We start from the raw sequence: 22,229 nt of genomic DNA, 5'->3' as shown, positions 1-22,229 counted from the left end.
GGGGAAATTTGATGGTAAAAAAAAAATTGAGTGGAAAGAGACAACATTCTTTACCAATTTCAGCTCAAACATCTTCTGCAAATTTTATAAAATGTATAAAATATAATCCAAGCCTTAGAAAAAGGGGCTTGAAGCTTGTTTCATCAACTTCAAGGTCCATGTCCATAAGAGTGGAGACTTTTTTTTGTTCACAGCTGTATTCTTGATACCTAGAAGAGTGTCTTACATAAAGTAGGCATATGATACATATATGTTAAAAGAGAGAAAGGAAGGAAGAGAGACAGAGGAGAAGTGGAGTAGCTCTTTGCATAATTTGGATTACAGAAGCATAATATGGCTTCTCCACATTCGGCAAAAAATAACTATCCTTAGAGTTATTTCCAAGGAAGGACAATGCATTGGGCCAAATGAGGTAGTCTAGGATACTAAACCACTCCACAAATTAATATGTCAATACAAGGAGGTGATGGGCCTGTTTGGACTCAGAAGTAGGCAGAACTATGAGATGGCCCAGGAGAAAGAGGTCCTGGATGATAACTTGGGTAGAGTCAAGAGAAGAAACTAAAGTTAAGATGGAGGGTTTACATACGTATAAAGACCCAAGGAGGCACTCTAAGAAATGTTGGGGTACTGAAGGCTTCTCCTGATGACTTTGGAAAGGCTAAGTTGTTGATAAGTAACATAGCTGTGTGTCCATGCTGCCTCATCAATTCTACTTTGCACTGATATTCAGTAGCAACACACCAGTATGGCGACTCTTCAGTTAGAATGTAGGAATATTTCTATAAATGCTGGTAAACAGTAACTTCCTCAGATCCTCTGAGACTTGACCTACAGCCATGGTCATCTTAGCCCCTCCTCTGAAATCCCTCAGACCTCCCCACAAACCTGCAACCAAGTCTAGGAATAATACCTTGCTTCAGCCATAAGTTTGGCCAGTGCCTGTACTGTGCTCATTATTAAATCTTCTGCATATAATCCTGGTTCTACTGAGCAGTCGACATAGCTGCATGGGAGAAATCATGAACTGAGAGGAGGCCTAGTCTCACCCTCCTGGTACCCGTGGATTAGCCTAAGAACAGAGCAATCTGTTGCTTAGATTGTTTTCCCTAGGGCTGAGCTTTCTCAGGGTAGAGCACTGAACAGGCAGTTCACTTCCCCATCAAATTGTGTGAGGGCATAAGCCGAGTCTGTCCTAGTCATTGCTACATTTTCAGCAACTAGCACAGTGATGGCACATAGTAAGTACTCAATAAACATTTTTTGATTAAAAGTTGAACAGTAAAGAGGAAGAAGGTAGAATCTTAAAGGTCTAGACCTGGAAATGTCATCTAAAATCTTGAGAAAAAAATCATTAGAAGTGTTTTCTCGTATGCAAGTGGGAAATCTGAGGCTGGACAGGTTGAAAGTCTTGCCCAATCAACCATGTGAATTATGAATAGAACTGTTGAAAAACTCTGGCCTCTTGTATCTTCATCAGTGTTCTTTTCACTGCACTGGGCTCCCTCTCTTTGCTCCAAGAATACAAGTAACCCCGCTATAGGGCTTCCCTGGTGGCGCAGTGGTTGAGAGTCTGCCTGCCGATGCAGGGTAAACGGGTTCGTGCCCCGGTCCGGGAAGATCCCACACGCCGCGGAGCGGCTGGGCCCGTGAGCCATGGCCGCTGAGCCTGCGCGTCTGGAGCCTGTGCTCCGCAACGGGAGAGGCCACAACAGTGAGAGGCCCGTGTACCGCAAGAAACAACAACAACAACAACAAAAACAAAAACAAGTAACCCCGCTATGAATTTCTCATAGCATGGAGAAATTCAGAGATGATCAGTACTGTTGTCCACATAGGAAGTGGAAATTTTAAGTAAACTCCAGGATTACACAGGAAGTAATCTCATATTACAGCTGCAACTGGTCTTGCTTTCTTCCTATTCTGGGAACTGGTGGGCAGGGTGAAGTCATGAGTTTGAGCAGAGTGGGAGAGTTTGGAACAACAACCATGGAACGCGCAAAGGGAAGTCAACAGGAGTTAAATAAGAAGATTGCTGAGAGCTGAGAGAATGAGGTTGAAATTAAATAGGATGACTGTGCATGGACCTACTCAGTATGGTGCATGAATTTTCTCAGCAATGTTGGCAACGATAAAGAAATACTCAGCCCAAAACATTAATAGTGTTGAGTTTGAGAAACCCTGCCCTAGAAACATTTTCAGTGTTTAATGGCCACATGTGGCTGGCAGTTACTATATTGAACAGCACAAATATAGAACTTTTCCATCATTGCAGAACATTCTACCATACAGCTCTGGTCTAGAAGATTTTCAAGATCCTTTTTTAACCTCTGAGGTCCTAAGCAAATCAATGAAAGAAAAGAACATGATAGTAAGGATGCTAACAGAAAGAAAAATAAGGCAACAGAATGAAATAGAATTGCCTTTAGAGGCATCAATTACCAATTATTGCCACTAAACATAGATAGTTCATATCTGAAACATACAGGCCATATTTTGATTCTGTTTCACACAGAAGTGTAGTGTTTAGATCAAATTAATTATTGACTAAAATTAATTAAGCATGTTGACAAACTAAATGCCACTTTGGAATCTACATTGTGACTACTTGTCTTACTAGTTCTTTTTTTTTTCTGTTGTCAACCCACTGCTCTAGCTACAAGTACTGTCCTACTTCTTTTTTGGGCAGGGACTATATATAATGAAGGCTTTCTTTAGCGTGAAATAGGCGGTAAGTGGGATTTACAGTTAATAATATACCCCAGTTTTAATAATAAGTGGTTTTGATTCTCCCTTTGGTAATTGAAATAAAACACCGTGTTGCTCATACCTCACCTGTGCTTAATCCCGTTGTGGAGCACAGGCTTCAGACGCGCAGGTTCAGAGGCCATGGCTCATGGGCCCAGCCCCTCCGCAGCATGTGGGATCTTCGCGGACCGGGGCTCGAGCCCGTGTCCCCTGCATTGGCAGGCGGACACTCAACCACTGTGCCACCAGGGAAGCCTGGGGGTGTGCACCTTTGATGGGCTTTCTACTTGTAGAAAATCAACTGTAATGCAAATGACTTGTTCACAGCAATGCAAATAAATTTTATCTGTAGAGATATAATTGATTTCCCTCTGGTGGAAAAGATAACCTCAAAATTTTAAATTCATTTCCCTATAGGATGTTAATCAGCTTTTTTTGTTTTTTTAAACACAAGTCAGTGTGTTTTTTTGTTTTTGTTTTTTTTGGCTGTGCCGCCCGGCTTTTGGGATCTTAATTCCCCAACCAGGAATTGAACCCAGCCCCCTGGCAGTGACTGAGTCCTAACCACTAGGCCGCCAGGGGATTCCCCATAGATTTTTAACTTATTATTAGTAAAGAACTTTCTGACAGTGTGTACTATCTTCCAATTGATCCTTTTTTTTTTTTTTTTTTCTTTTTTGTGGTACACGGGCCTCTCACTGTTGTGGCCTCTCCCGTCGCAGAGCACAGGCTCAGCGGCCATGGCTCATGGGCCCAGCTGCTCCGTGGCATGTGGGATCCTCCCGGACCAGGGCACGAACCCACGTCCCCTGCATCAGCAGGCGGACTCCCAACCACTGCGCCACCAGGGAAGCCCCCAATTGATCCTTAAATCTACTTACCACCCAGCTCTGTACCCTGGGAGGTTGATTTCTATGGATTACCTTGTGGGCACTCCTAACTCAGAGCTGGGACTAGAATGAGGCAAGAGAGACACCTAGGGTAACACATATAAAAAGCACTCACTCTCAGGCCCTGATAGAAAGTGCCTCCTTAAATGTGGTGCCCTAGGCACTTCTCTAGCCTCACTCTAGTCTCAGGCCTGTCTTAAACCCAGACTTCAGATTGATTTTAGCCAATAGCATTATAGTCACAAAAGCGCAAGAGGAGAGTGAGGTTCTGGTATTTATTATTACTACTGTAAGCAGATGAGGTAGGGGGTCCCCGGAGAAAGAAAACCAAGCATGGGTTTCTTGATATAAGAGAAGTCATTTTTGGTCTAAGCCATTTTGGGATCTATTTGATGCTAGCCCAGGCTATTAGACTGAGTTCCAGGACAGTGGCTCAGGACTCAAGGGAAGATTGATGACTTGCAGTTTGAATTGCTCTGGTGGTTCTCTCCCTGCCACTCCATCCATATCCACACTCAGTGTTATGTGATTGAATTGTAATCTTTGACAAGAGGCATTTTGAGAAAGTACATTGGAAAATATATGTTGGAATTTGAGGAAGCTAAAGAATAAGGTCCATTTTCCCCACCCAAATTTGGGAGTAACTGGGAAATAGATGCAGCAGGTAGTTTGATGGCAATCATAACACAGTTCAAGTTGTTTGGAGAGTGTGGCTTAGGTTTGAGAGCTAAATGGACTTGTTTAGGACTGTGTCTGCTTCCCTGTCTCCAAGGATGGGATTGCCCACCCAATGGAATGTTTGAGTCTGCAGAATGCACACATTTACCCCATATATTGCTGCTCCCTCTGAATTGGGTCAAAGAGGGAAGAAAAGAATCAATTCCCTAGTGTTAACAGCCTTTTAACAGATTAGTCCCATGCAGTCAAGAAACTTGGGCTAATTGCTTCCACCCCTAATGAGGCTTCTCAATCCTCGGTGGAGAAAAGTGGTGCAATGTGTAGGGCAGGAGACCATGGGCGTTACCATAGAGAAGTCCCTCTCTCCACAGGGCAACAAGAAGGGAGGGGGAATAAGTGCTCTTGTCTAACTTTCCCTTACCTTTTGAATTTAATCATTAAGTTATGTTCAATCAGGGGTGTGTCTAGCACCCTTTGGAGAGGATTTTAGCAGCTATCAAGGAAGTCCTGCTCCTACCTTTATGAGATCGCTCCAGCAGTGTACCTTTTTGGATTCTCCTAGGAATATTGGTTAACAGTGTTAATTTTGTGTTCAGAAGGCTCTGAAATACACATTAATCGTTATTTAACAGAGAAGAACAAACCTGATTCTGTATTGGATATATTCCTTTAGCTCTAACCTTTGTGCTCTGTTGCCTGCGCCTAGTCATGCTGGCTCTGCACCTTTGTAAAACAGTGTTGCCTGTAACCTGAAAACTACACGACAGCCCATCCTCAAGGCTCTGCCTCCCTTGACCTTTATTTAAAGGTGTAACACTTTTCATTTATATAAAGTTGCAAAACAGAATAACAGTTGTCTTGTTGGAGGTTTATAGGCACATCATGACCAGACCTGCCTGGGCAGCTGCAAGAACAAAGGATTATCACATCCCCTCAGTGTGCAGCAACCAGCCACATCCCCTCCACTCTTAGTATAAAAGAAGCCTGAATTCTAACTCAGGTAAGAGGCAATTTGGGACACTAGTCTGCCATCTTCTTGGTCTGCTGGCTTTCTGAATAAAGTCACTATTCCTTGCCCCAACACCTTGTCTCTCGATTTATTGACCTGTCATGCAGTGAGCAGTACAAGCTTGGACTCAGTAACAATTATATTAATTCAATTAACTCGGAGACCATGATGTGTCAAGAGTAAAAATTTCATTTCCTATTTTATTTCCCATCTCAAATTATGGCCAGCCCATCACCCAGCATAAGTCATCAGAGGCACTGTTATGAGATTAATACACTCCAATAATAAAATGCTAACACAGAAATGCCCAATTTTGAATACAACTCCCTCAACTATAAAATTTCTTGTGAGAAATTAAATTCAAAGATTAAAGTCCCAAAGAGATTGTAATAGTCTGACTTTGTTGTGGAAACAATTGTACATTGTCTTAGTGACTTACAATGCCAAAAAATTATTTTTTGATCATGTTACATGAGGGCTATGGGTTGGGTGAGGCTCTTCTGGGCTTTGCAGGATTCAGCTTGCCTTGGTTCCGAATGTCTTCTCATACTGGCACCCAGGTTCAAGGAGTAGCCACTACTTGAGACATGCTGATCTCATGGTGGAGGACAGGAGCAAGAGGGGCAACATTGAATCATGTAAGTCATGTCTACTCACATTCTATTGGTTAAAGTAAGTCCCATGGCCAAGCCCACGTCAATGGAGTAGGGAGATACACTCCAACTATGGAGACACATGGAAAAGGTAGGGAGGAAATGAGTAATTGTGAACAAATTGAAAATATCGTAAACAAGTGTTTAAAAGTTTTGCCTTTATGAATTAAAGTCTCCAACCTCTACTTCTCTCCCATCTTTCTTACCTTCACTTCTGCCACATCTCTCTGACTTCTGCATTCCTCTGCTCCTAAGGGATCATGTGATTACATCAGGCCCACCAATAATTCCAAATAATCTCCATATTTGAGGTCAGATGGTTAATAAACTTAAACCCATTTACAAAGCTCATTCACAACTGTATCTAGTGTTTGAAAAATAAGGATCAAGAATCTTGGAGAGACATCTTTGAAATTCTACTTACCACACTGGCTTCAATAAGAAAATAAGAAAAATTATTTTTGAACTCATTTAGTCCTGGTGCTTGTCACTGTCTTCTAGGAAGTTGGTTTATTCAAAATATCTATTCCTAGGGGTCAATTCTGAGCATTTCTTTTTTGATATGAAATTAACCTTTTTTTTTTTTAGACTTTCAAATGTGTTGGCATAAATTTGCATGTAATATTTCCTATGATTCTTTTGCTCGCTCCTACGTCTATGGTTGTTTCTTTTCTCATTCATAATCTTATACTGCTTTTTTTGCTCCTTTCCCTTAAATCAGGTTTGAGAAGAGCTTATCCATTTTAGTGTGTTTTAAAAACAAACACACAAAACAACAACTTTTGCTTTTATCTATTTTTTATACTGTATTTTTATTTCTAAAGTATTTTTAATGTTTATCTGTATTAATGTCTTACTCATAATTGCTTTTGGTTTGTTTTATATGTTTTCTGTTTTCCAAAATAAGAACCTCGGGATCCTTTTCACTGAACTCTTTTCACTAAGAAGAAAGAAAGAGGAAGAAGGAAGAAGGTAGAAATGAAGAAGAAGGAGGAGGAGGAGGAGGGGGACGGGAGGATGGGAAGGAGGAGAAGGGTGAGAGAGAGGAAAGAAAAATAAGACCTACACTTTTCTTTTAAACCAGCTTTTGCTGTTGTTCCATAAGCTTTGAAATGAAGTGGCTTCCTTTTCATTATTTTTCACTTTATAGTTTGAGTTTTGATTTCTTCTTTATCCTTTCTTTATTTTTAAATAGTTAATATATTTGGATTCTGTTTAATTTTGATTTCTTTTTATTGGGTTATTTTTTTAAAAGGTCTCTACATTCATTTAAAAAAAAAGTTAAGTGTTTTTGTGTAGCCTCATACATAATCCATTTTCTATGGACAAAGTCAAAAATTTATTTTCTCTGTTTCAAAGAAACAATGAAACGGGGTTTATATCCACTACATCAATTTTATTAATTGCATTATATAATTACTCCATATTCATACTTCTTTTTTACCTGTTTAACTCTGAAAGAGGTGAATTGAGGTCTTCCACAATAATTTTATGTTTTTTAAGTTCTCCTGAGATTTCCAATAGCCTTTGCTTTATATAACTAACTGTTCTGTTGTTTGGTACATATATAGTGCACCAAAGATGCTGTTATATCTTTTTCAGATATTGTGTTTTCATTATTACATAAGGCATAAGGTCCTTCTTTGTCTTATTTATTGTTTCTAATCCTAAATTTTAACATCTGATATTAATAATGCCACTCCAATCTCTTTTTGTTTCATTAGTCTGATATCTCCATCTTCACTCCTTTATTTTCAAGCTTTCTTTATTGCTTTAATGATATTTCTTATAAACAGTATACAGTCATCCGTTTGTATCCACAGGGGATTGGTTCCAAGGCCCCCAACAGATACCAAAATCCATCATGCTCAAGTTCCTTATATAAAATGGAGTAGTATTTGTATAAAACCTATACACATCCTCCCATATAGTTTAAATAATCTCTAGATCACTTATAATACCTAATACAATGTAAATGCTATGTAAATATTTATAAATACAGTGTAAATGTAACTAGTTGCTGGTTCTAGGCAAATTCAAGTTTTGGTTTTTGGTATTTTCCAGAATTCTTTTTTTTTTTGGACCACTTTCTATCTGTGGTTGGTTGAATCCACAGATGTAGAACTCATGGATACAGAGAGCTGATTGTATAGTTAAGTGTTATTTTTAACTCAGTCTGAGAGTCTCTGTTTCTTAAAGAGAAAATTCAACCAGTTCAAATGTAGTATGACAGATACTTGATATCAATGTTTTTATGATATTATGTTTGTTCTTTCTCATTTTCCATACATTTTTTAATTAATTCCATTTCTCCTTATTTTGGAAGTCTTCTTATATTTTCTATTCAGGTAACAGTTAACTCTTCTATCAATTCAGATTACAATTGAGAGTAATACATACAACCAGTGTTTTATAAAAAATAGTGTAATGAGTGTGTGTGGTGGGGGTGTCCGTGCTGCACTTGAATCAACTTAAGTGCTTTTATTATTTTTCTTGTCAAATTAGCCCTGTCTCCTCTAGCATCTTTAACTGTTCTATTTATTTAATAGCTGATTGCTGAATGAGCAGGACTTGGCAGGATAAGCAAACAGGAAAAAACTTTATTTTTTCAGATTTTTTTCTGACTGTTAATCCTACAAAATTACTGTTTGCTTATTCCTCCCCATCCCTAGGTGAAACCTCTGGCAAGTCTCATAATTTTGCCCTTTTCTCCATTACATCCTGCCTGGCTGGCCACCGTCTACTTGCTGTGCCCCTTTAGATGGCTTGTTGTTTTTCTTAGTTGGCTCAGGGAAGCTCAGGTCTGTTTTTTGCAATATCTAGTGACCACAGTTGTGTAAATGGTAGAAGGTAAAATCCTGCCCATTATGGACTGGTACTATAAGAGCAAGCAGAACACGACCTCTGTTGAGGCATCTGAAGGAAAATTCATGGACCTCTGACTTCCCAGTTTGTTCATAGGTTTACAGTTTCCTTGTTGGTCTCCTGGGGACCAATGAGACCAGGAACACTTACTTACACAGGACCAAAGACAACTTTTCCCTGGGTAATCCACAGATCCCAAATGCTAGCTAGTCCCTGGATACAGCACAACTTCCATTATTACCTTCTAACTCAGAGACTGGTTTCTAGGGCCATATTCAGATCTCAGCATCAGAATAGAAACCATGTCTAATCTTGCACCCCACGTCTTGCAGATGCCAGCATCTATTTGGCTGAGGAGATAATAGATTAAATCTGAGAGTGGAAGAGAAAGGTGCTGAGTTTATGTCACCATCTTCCCAGAATCCACTGCTCCCTGCTGTCCAGCTATGTCAATGGCCAATCTCAGCCAAATGGAATTTTTAAGTTGATTTAGTGCCTTTCTAAAGGATAAAACTCACAAGTTCCAGCAGAAACTTCCAAAAATAACATACAAAATCCTCAGTTCTAATTTGAGTCTACTTTGGGCTGAAGTCTGGACACTGATTGTAGTTAGGTTTAGCATTTAATTTAGAAAAGATGGTAGTAAGACACTTGGGGGAACATCTTTTAAGATGTTATGCTTACACTAAGAGCAGGAGAAAGGATGGGAATAAAAAGGGAAATTTAAATGAATGCTTACCATACTCAAGATACTCCACACTGTTGTTTTAATCTTAAAAATGATAATACAGTAAAATAAGGTATTGTTGTCCTCATCTTAAGGCAGGGATACGGAAAAGTGAGACTCAGTTTACATTATTTGCCCAAGTTTACTCATAACTGCCCAAACCCAGGGCCTACACCTGTTTCTCTTGTACTGAATATCAGGAAACCCTACCGTCATTACTTGGGCTATTATTAGGTATATTTTCTCTTTCTTGTCATTTTTATTGTTAGTGGTTAAGAAGAGTCTGTGTTTTCTCTTCTGAGCCAGCAGGGTAGTTAGGGAAACTATTTTGCTTTGCAGTGAGCAGGGGAGGAGTGAATATGGGGGTGGGGTAGAGGTAGGGGGAGAGTGGATAAGAGCAAGCAAAGAGAGCAAGAGGGTCAATCCCTGTTTTCTGGAAAGAAAGAAAGAGGACTTCATGACTTTGAGTTGCTGCAGCTGCTGCTTCTCCTCCCCAGCCAGTAACAAAAAGAAAGGTAAAGAGCCAGGGAAAGCTTGTGTGTTTCCACCCTACTACTTCCTACATACCTGAACCCACCACCTTATCTTGAACCCTTTTTCTCTTGCTCTTCCCTCATTTACAAAGTCTCCAGTTACACTATCTTTCCTTCATCTCCATTTTCTCTACTTGTCATCCTATTTGAGAGCCAAAATCTGCCTCTACTGTGAAAAGATGTCCAAGAGTAACACTGATGACGCACAATAAAGAAAACCTCCAGTCAGTGGAAACAGAGAAGCCTGAACAAGTTTACCTCCTTACCCTGGAAAGTTTCCAAAAGACCTCCAAAACTTTCCTTTAACTGAAATGCTTCTAATTAACCTACTTCTCCTCAAGTACTAACAGTTAAGATTTTTTTTTTTCAAAGTCCTTAAACTAGCGGATTGCCAATGAACTCTTCAAATGCAACTTGTTTCTAAGGTGAATTCCATCTTTATAGTGTTTGGGTTCATGAGAAGTTAATGAGTAGATAAAATAGCAATATAATAATATATTTAGAACTTTTAATCCTTTAAGGATTTGCTGCCAAAATTATTTATCTTATTAAAGATAAATTATTCTTTTAAATTATTTAGCAATTCAGAAAAAAGTCAAAGTTATACTTGGTAAAGGCATTATATAGTAAAGAAGTTCCAATGTTTACTAACAAAAAGGTATTTGAAATTTTACAAAGTCTTTTAATTGCATGAATTGCTAATGTAATACTGGTTTCTAATGATTATCCAAAATGCTGCTACAATGATTAATTCCACATGCATCAAGTTAATGGTATATTTGTCTTCTTTGATATCCAATTATGGAGCAAGGTTATTGATGTTATTTGGCTTCCGACAGCAAATTTCCAGAGTCAGTCTGTGCCATTCTTGGTCCTGAATCTACTTTACTGTAGGAATGCTGATGATTGAGGGATCTAATTGAGATAAGAGAAATTCCTGAACTAGTTCCTCTTGTTGATCATTATTTCCTAATTTTGTCCTCTTATTTACTAAAAATAGTATACCACTGTTGGTTTGTAATTCCAATTTCTATACTTTGTTTTCTTCTACCATCCACTAGAACATTACCATCCACTAGAACATTACCATTTAGACAAGGATTTCTTCTGTGATCTTGGAACTTTATTTGCTTCCTGTTACCCAAATTTTGCTGTATAAACAATATTTTATGAGGTGCTTAATTTTTACTTGAAAAGTTTAACAAATCATCCAATGGTGTTACATTATTTATTTTATGGACTTTGAGTATATTTTTTGAAGGCTTTGAGCAATATTTGACAGGCGAGGCACTCAATTTGCTCATTGTTTTTACTGTAGAAAACGTTTTTTCAAATTTGCCGTTTTAGCACTCATTTCTTGAATAACAGTTTTATCAAGGAAACCCACAGATTTTTTTGTTAGGCTGGAAAAAGTCTGTGAAAAGTTATAAAGTTTATTCCAAGATACGTTTTCCAATATCTGCTTGCTAGTTTTCTTCCTTAGTTTATCATCTACAACTCTACGGCTTACTTCAAAAGATACTGCTTGTATAGCTTTCTTCTGTGTTGTAGGCAGAGTTCTTTTGGGTTTGGAAGGAGTAGTAAATTGACCTCTAGCTACAGATTTGAGCATTCCACAATTTCTTTCTAAAACAATATTTGATCTTTTATATGGGTAACCATTCCCATTTTCCATAGAATGGGGAGGAAGCCTGTTTTTTGTCAAAAGTAACATTTGTACATATCCAGTCTCATGGAAAATTATGGGATTTGTATCATTTTCTTCCTGTGGATTAAAGAAGAGAGTATTCGTCATCAGTCTATTGAGGCAAGAAGGCTATAATTTTTAAAACATGAAAATAAAATCGTAAAGTATTCTAGAAATGACTACATAGAAGTTTTTAATATAAACAATAATGGTATTTAAACATACAAAAAAGATGTCCTTGTATGTGACACACTTCTTTCTCTTGACACTCTGTTCAGATGTTAGGAGTAAAATCTGAACTTTTGGCCTCCTAAAACCCTTTTTGAAATAGAGTGAGATATAAAGTCTTTATGTTTGGTGTTGTCACTGGGAAATATGATAGTTGGTGGGATGGAACATTGTTCTGTCATTTCTTAGGTTTCCATGTCCAGAAATAAGCAGCATACCAAAAAATGGATTGAGTCAAAAATCAAAAGAAATATAACTGATTATAAGCCAAAATTACAGTCTGAGTATCCTAGTAAGTTCAGACAGTGGAAAATTTTCTTTAAAATAATTATATTCATTACTATACCCCAACATTTAGCACAATACTTAGTCCAATAAAAAGTGCTCAATATATATCTGTGGAATAAAATAGCCGAAGTAATAGATTGACTTAAAAATAGATTACTTTTATCACAGTAGTAGCAAAATCTGTATGTATGAGCTACTCACTGAACTCTTTTCCACATTTCCATTGTAAGGAAAAAAGATTAACTCCACAGAAACTCATCAAATATGAGTAGAACTAGTATTTAGTCTGTAAACTTTAAGTCAATGATTGCTACTTTTCTTTTAGAAATATAATTAATGAAGTAAGAAATTAGGATCATCTCATTGTATATTAGTGTCCTTAGTGTGAAAGGCATATTAATGCATACGATCACTGAAAAAATGACAAAAGATCTAGTTTTGCAATCCACTGGTGATGCCCATGTTACCTATTTAGTGATAGCAGTAGAGGTCTGTCAAATTTTTGGTCTGTCTAATCAATACCTTAGGGAATTTTCCACCTTCCGAGTCAAAGTACACTTAGGTAGAGGCAAAAACTCACTTTATCAGCCTCGCTTGAGGTTAGGGCGTAGGTGTGTGACCTAGGCTCTGCCACTCAGACACACCTAAGACAGTCTTCAGTTCAGAAAAAGCAAGCATTTTGAAAAGTAGGCATTGTGAAAACTATTCTAGTGAGGATGGTGGTAGATATATCTAGCGGAAGGGCAGCACTGGCAAAGATCTTAGAAACAGTGTCCCCTGCCCAGAGTCAGAGTTGTAAACTTTTATCTGTGACAACAGCATGGGCCCCAGTGGAGCAACGTGGGGCTGTAACAGGGTTAGTCCTGATTGGAGAGCTTTCAAGCCAGATTGTCTCTCCAGCATCCCAGAGACTCTGAGCTACCAGATGGCCTTTGATAAATGTATTTTCTGGTTGAAATAGTTAAAATAGATTGATAGAAAAGTGAAACATAATCCAGTCATTAAAAAAATACCACCTTTATATTTCTTTTATAATCAAGAAAATTTGATAAATCGTTCTTTATAAAGAAAAACACAAAATTTTCAGCTGGTGCAGAGGAATCCCCAGATTTGGGGTGGAGGTTCTAAAAAGAACACTAAGAACTTGTGTTGTTGTCACTTCAGAATATGAAGCCAAGAGGGAAGGAGAATTTATCAAAGATTCTGGGCACTGGAGTATGACATTCCCACAAGGAGTAATAATACACATTTTTACTGAACAGTAGTAGATGTTTTTATTACCGTGTAAGAAGTTGCTGTCTTTGCTGGACTAACGTCGATTATCTTGGCATTTGACTTTTTCAGTTCATCCTCAAAGCACAAGGGGGGCAAGCTTTTCTTTCTTACTGAATACTCATTTAATTGATCATTTCTGATGGATTTATTGTCTTTTGTACTAAAATCATTCATCTCTGGAGGAGATTCTATTCTGAAAATGAACACAAGTTCAGCATAAATGTTTATAGGGCTGATTTCAGCTTGTCTGTTCTTGTCTGCCTTTCCCATTCCTCAATGTCATTACTGCTATAGAACAAACGTATGGACACCAAGGGGGGAAAGCGGGGGCATGGGGTGGGTGGGATGAATTGGGATTGACATATATACACTAATATGTATAAAATAGATAACTAATTAGAACCTGCTGTATAGCACAGGGAACTCCACTTCACTGTACAGTAGAAACTAACACAACATTGTAAAACAGCTATACCCCAATTAAAAAAAAAATCACTACTGCTAACATCTCCCTCAAACCCTCTGCCATACTTTCAACCTGACAAGACCATCCTTTCCTGCTTGGTTTGTGGGGGAAAATAGCAAAAGCAGGGGTGGAAGCAAGACCGTAGTATGTGTGCCTCTTTGGTTTTTGAGTGGAGAGGAAGTATATTATGTAGGTTGAGGAGAACAACAAAGGAAGAGAGATATATTTGCCACATCCTTTGTTGAGATTCTGGGATGAAAGTGCTTTGCAGGGCAGCTTCCTGCCAACACAGGGTGACCCTAGCTTTGTTATCAGGATGAAATGGTGTGGTTAGGCAGAGAGAGGATATAGTTTTCATTCCAGATCTCCCTTGGTCCACATGTGACATGGACACTGAGATTAGGCTTGCAACAAGCTTGTCATTGCAGGGGTGCAGTGACCCATAGCAAAGGCTTGACTTGGGTGAGGTATAAATAGACAGTCTAAGAAGAGATGAAGACATGACAAGAACTAAATGAGTTCTACCATATTAGTGATAGTTGAGAGTGGACCCTATCCAGGTTCAGAGAGAATAGACTATGTGTTCATGAAGCACAAATGTCAGTCGCCACAGAACATCTAGGAATGAGGTCAGCAGTACAAAGGCACTGACCAAGATCCCTGGCCAAGTACCTTTTCCTCAATGTCACAAAGTCCAGTGAGCCCCTCACTCATATACTAAGACACCATGGTAGAAAGAAACAGAAAGACTGTGTTAAGCCTAAAGAGGCTGTGAATTTTTACTCCAAACAAAGTTTAAAACACAATGGATTAATATGAATTTTTTTCATTACACAGGGTTTGAGGATCTCATGAGAAGTATCAGAACTATATAAAAATAAAAAGCTACTTTTTTTCACATCCATGTTGTAGTGTAATTAAATTTGTATCTACTATAAAAATGCAATTGTATTCTCTCCATTCATTTTTCATTGTCTTCCTCTCCATTTGACTGTGAACTTGCAGCAGATAGAGCATGTGCTCAAGGTCTGAATGTGACCTTGTGTCACATGTGTATGACCTTGTCTGAATGTGAATGTGACTAGCTGAGCAGTCTTAGAACGGTCATTGGATTGTAGTATGGGCCTAGATGTCCATAATAAGACAGAATAAATTCATTCTGGTCTACAAGAAAATAAAAGGCAGAACTCTTCTTCTTAGAAACATCTTTGAACAAAATAAAATTAAAAAAATTAACCTTTTATTAACTTAATCTTCTAACTGACCAACCAAATCAAATGATCCCCTAGGTTTTTTTTTTCAGTTTGAGCTGAAATTATAAAAGATTTTCACAAAAGACACATATATTATGGCATTTAGAAAATACTTTGTATAAAATATTTTTCAATGTAAAATAACATGGAAAGTACTTGGTATTGTGCTTGATCTGTAGTAGCTATTCAGTAAAAACTTCTCTTTTTTTTTTGCAGTACGCGGGCCTCTCACTGTTGTGGCCTCTCCCGTTGTGGAGCACAGGCTCAGCAGCCATGGCTCACAGGCCTAGTTGCTCCGCGGCATGTGGGATCCTCCCAGACCGGGACACGAACCCATGTCCCCTGCATTGGCAGGCGGACTCTCAACCACTGCATCACCAGGGAAGCCCAGTAAAAACTTCTTAAGTGAACAAGATAGAACTGGAAAAGACTGAGATCAAGGATCTAATGTTTGGCTAACATAAAACTGGTCTTGGGGGATTTTTGTTGAAGAAAGGCATTCCCAAATCTCTCTAAAATGTAAAGTCATCATTAGCCAGTAGGAAGCCTCAAATGGTTAAACACTTGGTATGGAGAGAGGTCAGTTAGCACATGCCACAGACTTTGCCACCTGGCATGAATAAAGTGTCCAGGGCAGAACTCTTCCAAATATGCCTGCTGGCCACTCCAGCATTTCTCTACTTTCTTAAACATGTTCCCAGACACACATGCTGTTGGCAATAAATTCAGTTTTTTTCTTATCCTCAAGTAGTTTGTATCCTAGTGCAATGTTTCCCAACCTTTTCCACATAATGACAGACATATTAGTTAATAGTCTTTGTTCAGTACACTGAGATAAACACTTGAGAACACTTGTAGCCTGGCTACCATGGGGCCAACTCCACATTTTTGAAGGTTGAAGGATCAGCATTTCAGCACACCTATAACCCTCTCTGAGCACAAAATTACCACAGTTTATTGGTTAGGAAGCTCTGCTCTAGAGAGAGGAAATAGTCAAAAGACAAACAAACCAACCAACAAAACATATGTATAAAATAATTTCAACTACTTGTAAGTATTACAGAAAAATATAAACATAATACTTCATCTAAGGTGGCTATGGGAGACCTCTCTCAGAAGGGGATATTTGAGTTGAAATCTGAGAAAGGGAAGGAGACAGCCAGGTGAAGAGCTGGGGGAATAGCAAGTGTAAAGGTCTGAGTATGAAACCAGCTTGGAATGCTCACTGGAAGGCCAGTGTTGCTGGAGTGCAGTGATGAGGAGAGTGGAGTAAGATGAGATGAGACAGGTGTCAGGGGCCAAAACATATAAGGGCACACGTAGAACAGCCCGCCACTGCTATCAAGGAACATTTCAGAGAAGATGTGACATCTGAGTAGAACTTAAAGGATAATGCGTTAAAAAGAGGGTTGCCTACTTAAGAGTCTTTTTTCCCCCTTTTTTGCTAACAGAACTCCGATCCTATTCATTTTTCTCCAAGCAACCCTGTCCTCCAAGGGAGGCTGAGCGCCTTCCTAAATCAAGGGAATGAACCTGGAATAATCTAAGCCTGTGCTTTTCAAAATGTGAGCTACAACCCATCAATTTAGACAATAAATCAATTTAGCATCTCCTGACCAACATTTTAAAAAGTAGAATAGAATAGAGTGTATCACATAGATCCTTAGTAACAATTGTTTAAAACACTAAAATACTGCAATCAATTTCAACTAACAGAAAGACAAATAATTAGGGGTCTATGAATCTGAATCTTCTGCTCCACAGATAGATAGATTGATAGATACATATAGATATTGATATAGATATCAATCATTGTGATATAAAAAGTATTTCATACTGTGGGTTGTGTTAAAAGCTGATAATGATTTACTGGTTTTTAGATATGAGTGTATGAAGCTATTCTAGCCAAAGAGACACCAGGGGAGGTCTGCTGGAGGGCTTTGGGGAGCATTTTCCTCATTCTTACAAAAGGGTCAAAGAGGGACTTCCCTGGTGGTCCAGTGATAAAGAATCTGCCTCACAATGTAGGGGATGCAGGTTCCATCCCTCGTCAGGGAACTAAGATCCCACATGCCACAGTGCAACTAAGCCCGTGTGCCACAGCTACTGAGCTTGCACACCTCGACTAGAGCCCGTGTGCTGCAAACTACAGAGCCCTTGAGCCCTGGAGCCTGTGCACCACAACTAGAGAGAGAAAACCCGCACACCACAACTAGAGAGAAGTCCACGCACCACAAGGAAGAGCCTGCATGCCGCAATGAAAGATCCCACATGCCTCAATGAAGATCCTGCGTTCCAACTAAGACCCCACACAGCCAAAAATAATAAAATAAATCTTTAAAAGAAAAAAAGGGTCAAAGAGCTTTTCTCCTTTTCAGTGGGTGCTGTTACCAGTTATCTTCAATAGTGGTCACCATCTTGTACAGCAAGGCTAGGAGGACAAGCTAGTTGCTGAGACAGTAGAGGCAAGTTGAGGAAAGATGGAGAAGCTGGATATTTGATGGCATCATTAAACCCCTGAATTAACCTGGAGCTGCCTTACTGATGGACTTCTTGTTATTTGAGATTATAAATATCTTTTTTGTCTAAATCATATGTAGTTAGTTTTCTTTTAATTGCAGGTAAAAGTGTCCCAACTATTCAAGATGAATAGGAATCTATCAGGAGAAGTATGTTCTGAGCATAAAGAACAGAGTGGGTCAATCACACAGTAGTTGGAATAGACTGTTTGCTGTGATTAGACTCAGTATAAGCAAAGGACAGAATAGACGACTGGAAAGATATTATATGCCATACTAAGGAACCTAAGCTTTACCATTTTTGTTATAGAGTCTTCAGATGTTATTAAGTAGTGAAATAATGTGGTAATAGGATTAGATACTGATATTCCTTGGCTAAAGATTTTCTTAATGCCTATATCTTGAAGTAAGATGCAGTTAATTTTCAGTTACTTCAATATAAACACACAATGTGTATACCTGTAAATAGAGTCTTTTTCATTCTTATAAGCATTAGACTGAATGCTGGGTACAGGAGAAAAGATTGTAGATCCCAATGTTCTTCTACGTTGTTGTTGTCTATGCTGTGAATACAGTTCATGGAAGGGTTTAGCATGTTCTTCTTAAACATAAAGAAAAGGGGAAACTATCTTAGAAATTATTTTTTCCATGTCTATATTGTAAATAATTTATACTTGATTATTCATATTTGGAATAGCTAATTATGATAACTAACAGCTGACTAGATCTTTAAATAATTTCAAATATAATGATTATTTAATCCTCAAAAAAAAATCCCTATGAAATAGATGTTATTACCACTTCTTAGATGAGGGAACATGTCTACAGAAATTTAAAAATTTGCCTATGCTCGCACTTTTTACTAAATTTTATTTTCTTTGTCTCTAAAACTTAGCCATTATTTTCATATAAAATGTATTTCTCCAAATGTAGAGAGTCTAAAGTTTAAGTACTGAGAATAAAAAGCCCTCTTGGTTTAAACAGAAACTTTACTGTCTCATACACAGAGCAGGTACAGCAGAATAGTTCTGAGTAAAGGGGGAGAAACTGGAAAAAAGTGATCCAGCTTTACCTAGTGTCTCAGATTGTCCCTGTATATTTCTATTTAAATATAATTATTTAGATACCCCAAATAAACAAGCATATGTAAGTATAAACTGCGTAACTTGTGACTGTCCCTCAACCAACCAAACAAATATTTGTTTAGTACCTACAATTTTTTTTCACACTAGGCACAGAATATATTTCATTCTGGATAATATGAGATAAAAATTTTAAATATGACAAAAATCCAGGCCATAAAGAATTCACATTCTAAATATATATGATTAGCATACATGAGTCATTGGCAAATAATGTAATAAGATAATATCACTAAGAACCAAACCAATCAATACAATCTTTAAACGGGGAGGAGTTTAGAAGAGAGGGCTGGAATAGACAGGAAACATTTCATCAGTGAGGAAGAACTTAATGCTGGGATTTGGAGATAAGAACATATCAGGAGAGGCCAACAACATACGTCCAGGGTATTCATAAGACAATCAACAGCATATTCAAAGCCAGGTGGGGCAGGGGAGCATTTATCATTTGTAGTGTATAAAGGGTAAGTTTCAATAGTCAAGAAGGGTGGTTGTGAGAGGGATAGACTATCGGTGTCTTCAGAGTCAAACAGATAAACTTTAATGTAAAGAAAAATGGCCAAAATTGACTTGAGAAGAAGTAGAAAATTTGAGCATACCAATAATTCTTAAAAGAAATGTAAAGAAGTTTCAAATAACTACCTTTAAAAAAGTAACCCAGCCCAAATAGATTTATACATAGGTTCTTTCAAATTTTTATGCAACAAACAATTCTTAGGCAATATAATATCAGTTAAATTAAAAAATAAATAACAACAAAGACTTTTCAGTTCTTTTCATAGCTGACATATTCTTGACACCAAAGTCTGGAAAGATAATGCACCAGAAGAAGCCTACAAGCTAATTTCACATATGACTTCAGGTGATTTCACAAATTCAAAATAAAATACTACTCAACACTGTACTAATGGAACAATTTGTAATGGCCAAACAAAATTATCAAGAAATTAAAAGCTCCTGGGCTTCCCTGGTGGAGCAGTGGTTGAGAGTCTGCCTGCTGATGCAGGGGACACGGGTTCGTGTCCCGGTCCGGGAAGATCCCACATGCCTCAGAGTGGCTGGGCCCGTGAGCCACGGCCACTGAGCCTGCGCGTCCGGAGCCTGTGCTCCACAACGGGAGAGGCCACAACAGTGAGAGGCCCGCATACCGCAAAAAAAAATAAAAGAAATTAAAAGCTCCTAATAGTTCTAAGTTATTATAATTTATGTCCCAATAGATCAAAGGAGAAAAATAATGTAATTATTTTAATAGCTGTAATATTTAAAATACATTTGATAAATTCAGTAACCATCATTGATAAGAACTGTAATAAAACTAAAGAGAATACTTTCTTAATATGATAAAGAATATCTTAGCAAAATTTTAAAAATTATACCCGTATAAAACCAATAACTAATATTATGGTTAATGACAATACGCGAGTGTGTGGCATGACAATAGTGACACCTATCATCACTATTATTTATAGATGTTTAGGAAATATTGAGCAATGCAGTAGGAAAAAATAAAGGAAGTAGTAAAAACTCTGGAAAATTCTTTTTCAATATGGCTGAGTAAGCCTCTATCAGAGCCACTCTCTCTCAGATAAAAACTATAAACTCTAGACAAAATACTCTAGAAAACACAAACACATACACACACACACAAGTTGCCTGAAGGTCCTGGAGAATGAACAAAAGCAGGTGACAAAGAAAAAGCATTGAAACTTGGAATTACTGACTTGCGTAGAGTGAAGTTTCTATTTTTATGGCTTTTAGTTTGAAGGCAGGCCAAAGTATAGGACATCTAAAACTCTGATAGAAAACTTAGGTTCTTTCTGGCCAGAAGAACCAGAGGAAAAAGTTCAGGCTGACCAAAACTTCTGGGAAATGAGAAAGGAATGATAGAAAGAAGAGTGCCAAAGATGATAGCCCCATCTTTTATGTATAAACCCTGTCCAAGTCTCTTGCTGACCCATGAACGATGCATGTTTAGGGAAAACTGCAAGCAGTGCAGCTAAGGATATAACAACTGAACTGAAATTTGAGCTGCTTCTATAGAGACAGAGTATATTTTGAGCCCAACCAAGCTAGCTGACTGCTAAACAGTAACATCATTACTCTTTGTAGGAATATAACAGACTCTGGAGTCTCCACATTATAACAGTTGTGGTGTCCAGGGTAAATCCAACTTAACATACAAAGACCAGGAAAATGAAACCTAGTCTCAACAGAGAAGGCTATCAATCAAAACCAACCTTGAAATGACCCAGATGTTGGAATTATCAGATTTTATGGCAGCTATTGTAATTATGCTCAATGAAAAAAGTAAAATATGTTCACAGTGAATGAGAAAAAAGGAAATCTTAGAGAAATAGAAACTATTTTAAAAAATGGAAATTCTAGAACCGAAAATATATAATACCTGAAGTAAAAAAACCCACTGGTTGACTTTAAAACAGAATGGAGACATCAGAGTAAAGAGTCAGGGAACTTTAATACAGACCAATAGAAGTTACCCAATATGAAAAAAGAGAGGAGAATTTTTGTTTTTTAGAGGGATTCAGAGACATATGTGTCCCTGTGAGAAAACAATAATGAAAAGTCTGAGCCTGCTCACCTACCCTGTGATCTCAGGCCACAAGTCTCTGGACAGGAGGCTGGCTGCTGTAGGAACTCAATAAATACTTGCTGAACTCAAAAAAGAAAAGTCTGATATATGTGTAACAAGAATCCCAGAAGGACAGGAAAGGTAGAATGGGGTAGAAAAATATTTAAATAAATAGTGGTGAGATGAAATATGATCTTAATTTGATAAAAGACATAAATTTATAAATTCCAGAAGCTTAATGAACCCTAAGCAGGATAATTAAGAAGAACACCATGCTTAAGCACATAATCAAACTGCTGAAGACCAAGTATGAGGAAAACATCTTTAAGCAGCCAGAGAAAAACAAGTTATACACACAGGGGAACAATTCAAAATACCCCTGATTTCTCATCAGAAACTATGGCGGTCAGAACTGTGAAGGCCAGTAGATATTGGAACATCATCAATATGCTGAAAGAAAAAACAATTATCAGCCAAAGTTTTGTGTCAAGCAAAAATTTCCTTCAGAATATCCTTAAGACACTTTCAGGTAAAAGAAAACAGAGAATTTGTTGCCAGCAGACCTTCACTACAAAATATACTTGAGGGAGTTCTTCAGGATAAAGGGAAATGATACCAGATGGAAATATATCTTCAGGAAGTACTGAAGAGCATCAGATCTGGTTGTATTTGGTTGTT

The 22,229-nt window shown here is 38.0% G+C and overlaps 1 protein-coding gene across 1 annotated transcript in view; it reads right to left on the bottom strand.

Annotated features, from left to right (window-relative positions):
• Positions 1–11,281: 11,281 nt before the first annotated feature.
• The window catches only part of LOC309974539 (uncharacterized protein C1orf141 homolog), a gene marked incomplete at both ends in the record, with an annotated part of 39,788 nt that continues 28,840 nt past the window's right edge, over positions 11,282–22,229 (bottom strand). The window contains 4 exon segments of the mRNA XM_082859197.1: positions 11,282–11,445; positions 11,448–11,868; positions 13,588–13,741; positions 18,279–18,417. Coding sequence (XP_082715323.1) covers positions 11,282–11,445; positions 11,448–11,868; positions 13,588–13,741; positions 18,279–18,417 — 878 coding nt within the window.

The sequence above is a fragment of the Leucopleurus acutus genome, assembly GCF_964270905.1.
Source record: "Leucopleurus acutus genome assembly, chromosome: 2".
In the NCBI taxonomy this organism is placed as follows: domain Eukaryota; kingdom Metazoa; phylum Chordata; class Mammalia; order Artiodactyla; family Delphinidae; genus Leucopleurus; species Leucopleurus acutus.
This window is presented reverse-complemented; position numbering and strand designations above follow the sequence as displayed.